The following is a 12,933-nucleotide window of genomic DNA, read 5'->3' as shown; positions in this document are numbered from 1 at the left end:
CACACCATGAGCTAACACAGACTGCTTGTGGGGAACAGCCACTGGAAGTGGCTCAGGGTGGCACGTAAGTTGGGTGTGTCGGCGTCTGAGTTGATGAACATGTCTAGAAAAACAGTGCTAGCCAGGTTAATGGAGAGCACTGGTGTGCAGCCAACCTGAGCTTGCCAGATAGGTGGGAGGAGGGATCGATAAAGTAAAAAAAGAAATGCCTACCGGCACTTGTGTCTCCAGAGAGTACTTTTCTGACCTCTGCTCCTCCAGCTCTCACCCCTAAACTACTCTGTCCTGTTCCTCTCCATATGTCCTTGCTGTTCTTGTGCTGGTGCCCAGAGGGAGGGAATTCATGAGGGAGTCAGCCCATAGGCATCTCAAAAGGAATGCCTAGGACACCAGCAGCTCTCTGCCTCACTCAGAGGCAACACCTACTGGTTTTCACAGCCAGGTATTATGGGGGTTGCTGTCAAGGAAGCCCAGTGTGGTGCTGGGACCCCTCATTCCTCAGGGGAGACTTCCACGAGATATTCCTTCTGATTTTTAATGACCCTACATGGGTGTGAGAGGTCCCATTTCGCATCTCTACTCCTCCTATCACTCTTGACATGGCTTCTTTATATTTTTAGTTATAAGACTTGAGTGGGGCTAGTCTTCCAATGGTTCTCAATGATGGTTGTTCTATAATTTGAAGTGGTCATGGGAGGAGGCAAGCACAGCGTTTACCTATTCTACCATCTTGACAAGAAGTTCTGAGCCTCTGTTCCTTTAAAAAAGAACATCAGGGGAAAAATATGTATTTCTTAAAATATGCCTCTGTTGTCCCTGGCCAGGTAGCTCAGTTGGTTAGAGCATTGTCCTGATACACCAAGATTGCAGGTTCAATCTCTGGTCAGGGCACACATTAGAAGCAACCAATGAATGCATAACTAAGTAGAGCAACAAGCTGGTTTCTCTCCCGCCCCCCAACATCCCCCCACAAAATCAATGAAAAAATATGCCTCCATTAAAAGCTACTTTAGGGTACTTACTTTCGAAAGGGCTTTGGTGTCCCATGTTCAGGTATCCTAAAACAATGGAAAATAATCAACATAAAAACAAAATGTAATCAAGAAATTTTTGCCAATTTCTTGATTGGCAAATTAAAACTGAGTTAAAAGACAGTGGCTGATAAATAATTCTTCTGGATATTGTAAGATTAATATCAAACTAAAAACATTTAATACCTATCTAATATGTACTACCAATATAAGTTCTAGTTCCTTCCCTAAAAACTATGTATGGTAAAAACTCTGCAAAATATAGGAACACTATACAATCAAAAACCTAAGCAATGTCCTAAACTTAAACCTAAATTATCACTGAATTACCTTTCTACTTCCCATTCCTCCTCTTGCACCTGATCTAATGGAGGAGGCAGAAAATCAAAGATGGTATTGGAAGTACGAGGCATGCCATCCAAGGAGTCTCCAGATGCTGGTGTTTCTCCAACTTGCTTTGATCCTGCAAAGACAAATGTCATACATTCAATTCATGTTAATACTTAATATTAAGATGATTACAAAAAAAAAAATCAGTCCCAAAGACTTCAACCAAATCCATAGTTATAGTCATATTTAAACAATTGTCGGTTAGCTAAGAACCAAAAATCAAGTCTATAAAATTTTAAAATACACTAAAAATATAAACAGGAAAATCAATTTTAATAGCTTTTAAAAGTCAACACAGGATATGGCAACAACTCAGAAGGGCATATGATGAGAAAAAAACATTCTCTTACCTTATCTTTTTCATTCAAATTTTAGATATTATGGTGATCCAACAACAAATAATAACTTCGTATTTCTTTTTCCTAATTTATTATCTTTAGGTAATACCTATTTCTTCCTCCTCTGAAGATATTGGTCATTTATGCTTCCTACCTTCACTTTCTTCCCACTTCCCCCCAATATTTGATAATTACATTATTATTAGTTGGATTATTGGTTTTTACCTAAGTTTAAATAATTATAGCTATATTTTTGTTCCATCAAGAAATTAGTATCTTAACACTTTTCTATGTCAGATTAGGTATTTGGTGTACATATCCTTCCTTCTAGTTATCTTTCTTTCCTTCTACCTTCATTTCTTTAAACTACAATTTTACTTTTTTTTTACATTTTCATTCTGATCTGCAGCCACAACTAAATATTCTATACTTTGCCTAAGAGGCTGATTCTAAGCCTAAAAACAAATAAAATGCTTGCATTATTAGGACAATATATACATATTGTCATATATAACATACAACATATACTTATCTATTATTCCTGCCTATTATTCAGTTAATAGGTATGCTATTTAGGACTATATTTCCTTTTCTACTGGTCCAATAATGCAAAATTCCTGGACCACTTGAAATTAAAAGATTTATTATATTAAAATCTTATATTCCATCAATTACTTTAAAATTACGCCACTTTGTTTTCCTTCATGTTTAAAATCATGACCTAACTTTTTGAACAGCTATGTTTTTCTCAATGCCTTTCTATTTTTACTGTCAAAGTACTACAGTTTTATCAAGTATCCAGCCTTTTCATCTGCTACATCATAGGATAATATGCTTAAAACGGCTTAAAATCTCCTTACTGCTTATTATCCTTTATGTTCTTGCACTCCAGTCTGGAACAGTTGCTCCCTTGGACTGTGACACAACTACCATCCTAGAACTGCTTTTCACCACTTTCCTAAATTGTTTCCACTTTTTCCTGGATCTCATGACATCTTCTTAATGCTTCCCTCATTTTGCTGATGTGGTATCTTCAAATGATTTTCAAGAAAAAGCTACACTTAAGTTAGACTTTTAATCCTGGCATATCTGAAAATGCCTTCATATCTTTCTTCACATTTCATGGATAATCTGAATGAATACAGAATTCTAAGTTCAATACCATTTTTTTCCAGCAAGTTGAAAGTATTGCTCTTTGTATTCAAGCACCTAGTGTTATAATGAGAAATGTGATGCAGCATAACCCCCTTTTTATCTTGAAACATTTTTCTTTTGCTTTATCTCTGGTACACTGAAATTTCCAAAGACATTTTAGGTATGGATCTCTTATTTTTATTATTATTCACTGTAGCTGGTTCCAAGTCAGCTCTTTCTATCTGAGAGCATGTACTGTTTTTCAACTCTGGGAAGCTTTCTTCTGTCACTTCTCTGCCTCTTCTCAATTTCCTCTACTGATGTTTTGTGAAAAAGACCCCTGTAGTGGTTCTCTACATAATTCTTGTCTCTTTAATTTCTATCTCTTGATATTTATAATACACATTCTAAAATATTTCCTTGACTTTATTTTTAGGGTCTATTTTTTTTTCCTTTAAATACTGGCAGTTATAGCATTTACAAAATAGGTCCACAAATTCTTTGATACTTACCTCTTCTGGGGTGGAGCCTAATTCTTCTGTCCTTGAGTGGGGACTAGATTCAGTGACTTGCTTTTAACTTGCTGAAGTGGCAGTGTTAACATAAACTGAAGTTATAAAAGACATTGGGGCTTCTTTCTTGCTCTCTCTTTGGATCACCCTGGGCAGAGTCAGCTATCATATGGAACACTCAAGCAGGTCCATGGAGAAGCCCATGTGGTAAGGAACTGAGGTTTCCATCAAGGAACTAAGATCGTTCTGCCACCAGCCACCTGCACGAGCATGGAAGCAGGTCTCCTGCCCTCAGCTAAGCTTCCAAATGACATCTTAACTGCAACCTCATGAGAGATCCAAAACCAGAACTGCCCAGCTAAGCTACTCTTGAGTTCCTTTACCACCAAAAATGTGAGATAATGTTTTGTGTTAAATGCTTAAGAGTGGTGTAATTTATCACACAATTGATAAATAATACAATAATTATTGTACTCTATGAAGTAGTTATATTGAAACTATTTTTGGTTTCTGAATGCTTTTTCATAGCATCCTATTCTTGTTTTATAACTATAATAATTTATTTTTCCCAAGTATACTAAGAGATATTTTGTCAAGTTCTTGTCTAATATCAAAATTAATGTTTTCTGCTAGTTTTTCTGTTCATTTTGGATTCTCTTTTTTATACCACTAATATGCTTGGCATTATATATTATCTTCAATCTTGACTGTAACAAGCACATTTTTCCAAGAGTGGGTAATGCTGCTCATATTTAAAAATATAAGACCTGGTAGATGATTCCGCTTTCTTCTACAGCTATTTGTATGTAGATCCATTTCAGTTGGAGTTCTCTGAGCTGGGTGAGTCCCCAGCATGCCTATGGTCAGGCATTAAGCCCCCAAATGTTAGAACTCTAGGACAATCATACCGTGGAGAATGTAACTCTCCCTTACAATTCATTTGACTTCCCTAAAAGAGAGCACACTCATTATCTTCTGGTACATAAATGACAGACTACTTATATCCTACAATGCAAGGATCAGAAAATGCTGACCTAATTGTTTTGATTACAGACTTCCAGTTTTTTCATTATTTTCAACTTTCCTTCTTATTCATGTACTCCATAATACATGCACACTCTGAGACTGAAGTCTCTACAGCCTCTTTCTAATGGGCAGACTGGCTCGCACCTTGAACTCCTTAAACAAATTATGGGCTCCAGTTTCCTTCATGTTGTTTTATCCTTCAAACAACTACTGTCCTCTTTCAATCTCCCAAGAATTTGCTGAAATCTCTTACTTGTTGATAACATCTTCCTGTACCTACTTTCTCTTTATGGTTTTTTTCTTTTTGTTCCCTATCATGCTTGTATTTCAGTAAGATATGGGGCACATGAATTAATGTATGTTCATAATCCAACATTTTCCAAATTTCTTATCAGATAAAATCTCCAGATTTTTCTCCAAATGTCACCCGTACTTCTTTGTCTTAAATAAAAACCTGCCTATCCCATGGGGAGGTTACTTCTTCTGTGACAGCCTCTCAAATAGAGACTTACGTTTCTGTCATACACTGTTCTCCCAGCTCACTCGCTTAAGAAACCCATTATAACAAGTATAAAGAAATACAGTAATAAGCTCTTTTCCCAATTACCGATAGTTACTTCACATCTTTCTTTAAATCCCCTTGTTCTTTTCACCAAATCTCACTCTTAGGTAATAACCTTGTCTTTCACATACACTCTGTATCTCATCTCTTTCTTTTTCAAAACTGTGTTCCATTGGTTATACAGTTTGTTTCTTGCATCTTCATCTTCGTTCTCAAATTGGTTTCACATTAACATTTATAAAGCATCTCTATTATCTCTCATTTTTAAAATCTTCTTTAGACCCCTCACATCTGGTCCTAACCACTGACCAGTCCCCTCAATACTGCCTTTACCTTTCCTGTGTTATACTTAGCAGAATTTGAATTTGTGTACATTTGTATGTGTATATGACTATCTCCCCATGAGACTAAGCTGCGTGGGGCAAGAATCTATGTATAATTTATGCTAACATCTGTTACGAAGCTTAGTAAGTATTTTTTGAATGGCGGAGAACTTAAAAATTACCATTTACATAGGTTTTTCACTAGTAAAATATTAAAATTTAAAATTAAATTTAACTGGGATTCAGTCTGGATTAAAATAACCTGCCATTCTATTTCTTATTGTTTTAAAATGTCGATACTTAGTTAAGTTGAAAACAGCTCACCCATATCATTCTCTTTCCCTCCTTCCTGGGAAAGAGTGGCCACTGAAGCCACAGAAGACATGGAATTGGCTGGCAGGTATCCAATGTCTGATCCTTCACTTGCTAACCCACTCTGGCGCAACTTAGCAGAGTCCTGAGGTTCAGGACTCACAGATGATGGTGTGGATAAATGCTTAGGGTGGCGCTGCTTCTGTAGTTCCATGGCTCTGCCGACTGAACAGAAATAAATGGTCAAAAATTTGTGTTTCAAAACGGCTGAAAAAAGATGATGTAAAAGATCTGGAAAAATGTCTAAACCTTGGTATGCTCGAGAAAAATATAAAATTAATTATTACAGAGTGAGAAAAGAAAACAGAAAGAAAAACGAGAAAGGCAAAAGGAAGGTAGAGGAGGGAAGGAGATGAAAGATGGATAAAAAGAAAAGGGAGAGAGATGGTGGAAGATGAGGAGGAAAGAGAGGAGGTAGAAAAAGATGAGTCATGAGAAAAGGAGATGAGGGGAGCAACTGTATGTGGGGAAGAAGGAATGCTGAGAGCCAAGGACAGATACATAGGGAACTGTGCTCCTTTGTAAGAATGAGGATGAAGCCTTTTAGCTCCATGAGCTCTCAGAAGTTCCTCTAACACTCATAACTTCATCATCACAATATGTCTCAAGGACCATCCAGACTAATCTTTATCTGGCTCATTATCCCTGTGCATATCAGTTATCACAAGAAGCTAAAACCTTTCAGGTCATCCATTCTCTATAGCACTGTACATCCTCACATAGCTTTGCACATCACTAATCCTAAAATTCTTCCTTCCTTAATTCCAAAAATTATTTTCTTCTGTATCCCTTGGAACTCATGGCCAAATATGTGAAATGCTCCATCTTCTCAACTTCTTCCCTAAAAGCTTCTTCCATCTTCTCAGTGTTTCTCAACAAAAGTAATGGCATTTGAGTGAGAATTCCTCATTGTGAAGGACATTTAATATCATTATATCACAATATTATCCCCACTCTAACCATGCCAAGATATTCAAACGTGGCACTGCCTAAGTTATAAACCACTACATGAACTAATTTCCTCTCCATAGTACCCCTAACCCTATTTCTCCTGCAGCCCCCTCTAGTGGGCTGATCTTTCTCCATTAAACCGGGGGTAGAGAGAGATCAGAAGACAAAGCACAATGGAGATATGAAAAATTGTGGAATTATGGAAAGAGTAATATATGTATGAAGAGATTAAACAAAGTATGGTGGAGAGATCCAGGCACATATATATATTTTTTAATTTAACAATCAGAACTTGAATATAAACAAAATTAGAACAGGTAAATACATTAAAAGTAAATAAATTGTAGTAAATTATATTTTGGATAACTGACGAAATGCTCTACTGCAATTAAAGAAGATGTTTTTAACAGTTATGTAGCCACATGGAGAAATTTAGTTCAGATATAACATTTAAGGGAAGGAAGGAACATTGGAAGTTCAGTGGACTCATGTCAAGAACATCTTTCTTCAACAATTCATCCTAGCTAAATGAGCCTCTGAGAAAAGGCGGCATGGCATAGTAGGAATGCAGCATTTCAAAATTCAACATACTTGCACTGTTGTCATGACGGCTTGGCCTCCTTGGGGGTCCCAGGATGCTGGAGAATCCTCTTCGCTTCCCTTTCTCTTCGCCTTCCCTATCTTTCTTCATACTTTGCTAGAGTCAAGGTAAAATAAAAGAGGTAAGAGATACATAACAGAGTAGATTTCGTTTGTTGCTTTCAAACCCAGAAATGCAATTCCAATGATCATTTATAAGAAATTGGTTAAATGTAAATGTGAAAAAAGACACACACACACACACACACACACACACACACACACACACACAGCTCCTCAGAAACAAGCACACAGTACTGTGTACACATCAAACTTTGATTATCTGGGGGGAGGAAGAAGAGGGTATATTGTGGCTAAATGGAAATGGAAGGAGACTTGACATGGAGTGGTGAACACACAATACAATATATAGATGATGTTTTATAGAACTGTACACCTAAAACCTATGAAATTTTATTAACCAATGTCACCTCAATAAATTCAATTTTAAAAAGTTAAGATATTTTTTAAATGCTTTATATCTGATAATTTTGGAAAATAAAAAGGTAGTTTCATAGCACATTTACTGAGAACTTGTTCTAAATGATTAATTTACCCTTTGAACAAATATTTACTAAGCTCATAAAATGTGTAGGCACTAAGCTAAACACTCGGGATATAATGATGAAGACATTCCCCGACCTCACTGAGCTTTACAATCTAACAAAAATTAAACAAAAACACAGATAATTACAAACTGTGACAGGTACCACAAAAGAAAAGGCTGTAATAGAGTTGGGGATAGTACTCGGTGTAAATCGCTATTTTCACTTTTCATATTGTCTAGTAGTGACAACAGGAGCCATATATTATACCTATTAGCATGCCTGCCACTAACTTGCTGAGAAAGTGAATACTAAGAAGAAGGAACGCACTGAACCAAATGTAAAAAAGCACAGAAACCTAAACACACTGTTCTTCTTCCAGTCTTACTTTGATTTTTGGAAGGAATCCAATCCGACCCCGCTTATGCTCCAAGTTTCGAGGTTCTTTCATTTTAACTCCCAAATGCTTCATGTACATGAAAATAACATACTGCATCGTCGAACTGGAGGAGAATGGGTTAAGTAAAGTAAGACTTCTGAGAAAGGAAGGTGGGTAAAACAAAGATAGCAAATGACGTCAAAAACCTCAATGATGGAATTCTTAGAATTCATTCACGACACAACAATATTAGTCAGATAAAAAAGGCACAAGAGGGAGACAGTCTATATTTTTCAATTTAAAAGAAAAATAATATAATTTAGGACTAACAAAAGATAGTTTCTTTTTCTTAGAATTCTAGGAAAAAACAATTATAGTACCTCTTATCTTCTTCTATAGCCTGAGCAGTCATCCTAAAAATAAAAACATTGAAAAATGAAATATTAAAGTGTAATAAGAGTTGCTATTAAACTCAGATACCTGAGAAAACAGAACAGAGCTGAATGCTTTGGGAGCCACACTATATCTCTGTCACATGGACTATAATTGGGAAAAAACTCTAATCCCCAAAGAAAGTACATGCTTTGCACTCTCATATCATTGCCTGTAAAAGTTTTATAGCAAAAACTATTTCCAAACCCTATAAATTGAAATCAATGAAAGTATTTGACCTGTTTTTGGTCATTTAGAAATTTTGTAGTTACTCACTTGGGTAATATCCAGAAAAAGAAACTCAAGAACTTTATTTAAAATAAGACATCAGCAAAAATAAACCATTCTAGTTTCTCAAATACTATGACAAAATAAATAGCTCCACATACTTAATCTGACACCCCTGCTAAATTTGTTCAGAGTATACTGTCAGCATAATTAGCATCTGAGAAGAGAGAGCATTTTTCTTATATTTCTATTACTTACAACACTTCTTCAATTTTGGCAACGATCTGTTCTGCACATGCTCGTTCCTTCTCCAAAGTTACCCGGTCCTTGTCTCGCTCTACATCAAGTTTAGTCAGCTCACTTTCAGCCAGGGTCAGCCCCATGCTCCGTTTCTGCCTAAAGGGAACAGGAGGAATTTCCTGAGGTAGCCTAAAGAAAAACTATCTCCCTCAGCAAAGTTTCCAAAGCAATGACTTTCTAGCAACTGGAAAATTCACAATTTTTTATTTCGGAACACCATGTCACTAGGACACAAGAGGAAAAATATGCTAGAAGTAATCGCTTGACAGAACGCATATCCTGAAGGAAAACACTTAGTACTGAACTCAAATGCTGAAATCGTATGGAATGGGAACTATGAACTCTCACCGCTCCAACACTTTGACTCAAGATGTCTATTATGTTTTAATAACAGTGATAAAGACCATATGCTTAGCCAAGGATTTAATGAGTAACCCTTCCAACCTTAAAAAAAAATTAATTCAGAATAGTCATATCAGTTTATATCCACCCCCAAGCTTACCGAAAATCTTCCAAGTGCCTCTGAATTTCTGGGTGGACTCTTTCTTGCATAGTTTGAATATAGTGGCGATGCAGATCCTCAGGAATGAGTTCAGGCCGTCTTCTCTCTGGACAAGAAAAGGGAAATAATTACTTGATCTAAAGGTATAATCTGTGCATTATAACTGGCAACATTTCAATGCCATCTGGTATAAACTTATCTTGGAGTAAGAAAAAGAGAAATTATTCAATTCATGTATTTCATCTCAGAATTCAGGTTTCATTTACCCTTAAATGCAGATAACCTACCGCATGGTACCATAAAACCTTCAGAGATGAGCTGAGGTACATAACTATAAAGAAATAATTCTCCAGGATATTGGTACTCCAAACTTACCTAGATCTACTGATATTTCATCAGGAACAGAAACCTTCAGGTGCTAAAACAAAAATACAAACAAAACATGAGACAGCACTAAGGACTTTTCAAGACGTATATTAAGTACCTGTACAATATAAAGTGAAGAGATAGAACTTGGACACCTATTTTAACAAGCATATTAATGTGTAACTCATTTACTGGATTCCACCCACTCAAATTTCACAGCTCTGGTATGTTCTATTGTTTAAACTCGAAAATAAGAACTTTCCCAAGGATCTTGCTGTAATGGAAATATCTACAGTATTACTAAATGACTAAATGCTTTTGCGCTTTATTCATATTGGCTTTAGTTTTCTAGGATCATTGGTTAATATAACCAGTCATATGTTATTTGAATTAATGTTGGTAAAACCTAAACTATATGTATATATTATCTTATGAAAAATTTACTCACATATAACTATAATTTTTATTTGCTGTATTTGAGATACTTCCACTACAGACCATGATATTCTCAGTCACTTTCCTACGTAAATTTAAAGAACCCTCCTAACAGTCACATTCTCAATGAGAAGGGATTGGATGTCAATGTTGAGGCTTTGGAGTCTTATATCTCCAGTAACGATCTATAGTACTTATACTATTGAACAAATTAAAGTGACTGTGTCATAATTTAGCTCATAACTAGGATATTCCCCATAATAATTGTAGTTTCTGGTCCCATTACCAGATAGCTTCATTTTTCTTTCCATCAATTTGGGAAATGTCTTGGAAAATACTTATTTTTTGCATTTACAAAAAACAACATCTGCATACTTGCTTTGTATTATTGTACATCTACTTCAGTCATATACTTCCAGAATTTAAATAACTCCTGTAAGTTCTGAACATTTATATTTGAAAATAAGTCACTGTTAAACTTATCATATCTCTAATATTCATGTAAAGAACAGAGAAATAGATTTCAAAGTCCTGTCTTTAACTGAAGTTGCCATGCTATACTCAAATCAACTTTCCTAATGGTATTTCTAGCACCAATGCAAAAATTATATAAATGTTCATTCCTTTATGTGGGTATTTATATGAAATAAATATAAGCTGTGGCTTAAAAATAATTAGCAAATTAATCAAGGTTCTTATACTTTAATGTTAATAAACTTATTGATCCGTAGCAAAATATAAAGTTTTAACAGCATGGAGCTCTCTTAAGAAATGTGAAACTCAAATGCAATTCAACAGACTATCATTTCTTCATGGAAGCAAATTATATTAGTAAATACAATGTGTAATATTTTAAACAATGGCAGTACAGTCAGAATCCTAATCAATTCATTAAAAAATATAATCCTGGAAGGAATGAGAGTGGGTGTGATAAGATAAAAAACTAGAAAGGATGTAAGGAAGTAAATTTTGTAGGGCTGTATAAGTCAAATTAAGGTGTTTTAGACTTTTAAAATAAAAGCAACTACTGCAAACAAGAAAATTTTTAAAAAAGGCAAAATCTATTCAACCCAAATCAATCAGCACTGTTCACAAACTGATACTAAAATAATAAAAATGTGGTGTTAAAAAGCATTCTTTAATTATGCTATGACTTGTTTCCTTTTTTCATGAAAAAATAGACCATAAATATACAGAATATTGTTTAAAAATTTTTCACAAAATAATCAGTATTTCTACCAACCTCATGAAATGAAGTTTTAAAGAAATCTGTAATCTTTAGCCAATATTGTATGTTGCTAAAGATACTGACAATACTTTTTCTATGTATTTTAGTTGAAATTTGATAATTTCTACATGTATAAAATACAATTGAAACCTTGTGCAATAAGTGTCATTCTGTTTAATCTGACCACATTTTTTCCTATACTTATTTTGATATTTCCTTGCAGCAACTGCTCACTGCTTACTAAGTAAATTATTTAGAAACAAAAATTGTTTCTGACAAGTCTGTGTTCACTGCTACTTAACATTTAGTGCTCCAGGTGCTGCCAAACTGATTTTTATTAAAATAAATTTTTCCAGAAGCATGAAAATTGACTAACTACTTTTTTAATTCTCAACTACTATTTCATTTATTATTTATGAAAAGTGATTATTTATGAAAAGTGCCATATTTTCTTCCTTTGGCATTAAGACACCATTCATTGATGTATCATTAGTGTATAAACACTGAAGGTATCTTTGAGATTTCATCATTTCATGTCCTAAATAGTCTGGGAAGTGTCTGGCTAGAAACTTCTAAGAAAAAACTCCTGTATTGACTAAGATATTTGTATTGTAGTTGATATTTGTTGTACTTACGATTTCCAGTCCATATTTTACTCCTAAGATTTTAAAAATGAACATTTATATTATGTATGCTAATAAGCAAAAGACAAAGTCCAACGATCTAGTGTAAACTTTGTCAGTTGGTCCAAATACCAATTTATGGATCAATTCTGTCCACAATAAAATATTCATTTCATAATTATATTATTATACGTAAATTTTTGTTTAATGCATTTACTTGGCAAAATTAAATGTAGGTAAGCATCTATGTAGGTAAGCAGGGTACTGCAGTAAATATACAAATAAAAAATTAAAAAATTAAAAAATCTGACTACTTTCTGCCAGGATTTTTTTTTTTCCTAATCTTTACCTGAGGAAAAGGGACAGAGAGAGAGATACGTGATGTGAGAGATAAACATCAATTGGTTGCCTCCTGTATGCACAGATTGGGGATTGAACCCGCAATCTAGGAAGGTACCCTACCCAGGAATAGAACCTAGAACCTTTCAGTTTACAGGACGATGATCCAACCAACCAAGTGAGCCACACTGGCCAGCGCCCAGGATTTATTAATATGGGGGAACAGCTGTAAATAGACAGAATAAAAATATCTGCCCTGATGAAACTTACATTCAGGA

At 34.9% G+C, this 12,933-nt stretch overlaps 1 protein-coding gene across 4 annotated transcripts in view; it reads right to left on the bottom strand.

The window, feature by feature from the left end:
• Positions 1-12,933, bottom strand: part of ARHGEF12 (Rho guanine nucleotide exchange factor 12) — a 201,083-nt gene that overhangs the window by 73,886 nt on the left and 114,264 nt on the right. For all 4 annotated transcript variants that reach the window (XM_054592457.1, XM_054592459.1, XM_054592458.1 and 1 more), the window contains 9 exons: positions 10,040-10,082; positions 9,665-9,770; positions 9,121-9,258; positions 8,583-8,615; positions 8,212-8,326; positions 7,231-7,336; positions 5,641-5,853; positions 1,362-1,494; positions 1,023-1,058 (listed from right to left, as the gene is read on the bottom strand). In XM_054592457.1, the coding sequence (XP_054448432.1) occupies positions 1,023-1,058; positions 1,362-1,494; positions 5,641-5,853; positions 7,231-7,336; positions 8,212-8,326; positions 8,583-8,615; positions 9,121-9,258; positions 9,665-9,770; positions 10,040-10,082 (923 nt within the window). The remainder of the gene's footprint in view (positions 1-1,022; positions 1,059-1,361; positions 1,495-5,640; positions 5,854-7,230; positions 7,337-8,211; positions 8,327-8,582; positions 8,616-9,120; positions 9,259-9,664; positions 9,771-10,039; positions 10,083-12,933) is intronic.

Source organism: Pteronotus mesoamericanus, unplaced genomic scaffold (assembly GCF_021234165.1).
Source record: "Pteronotus mesoamericanus isolate MK-2021 breed Mesoamerican mustached bat unplaced genomic scaffold, CSHL_Meso_final scaffold_36, whole genome shotgun sequence".
Lineage (NCBI taxonomy): Eukaryota > Metazoa > Chordata > Mammalia > Chiroptera > Mormoopidae > Pteronotus > Pteronotus mesoamericanus.
The sequence above is the reverse complement of the archived record's forward strand: the minus strand, read 5'-3'. Positions and strand labels throughout refer to the sequence as shown.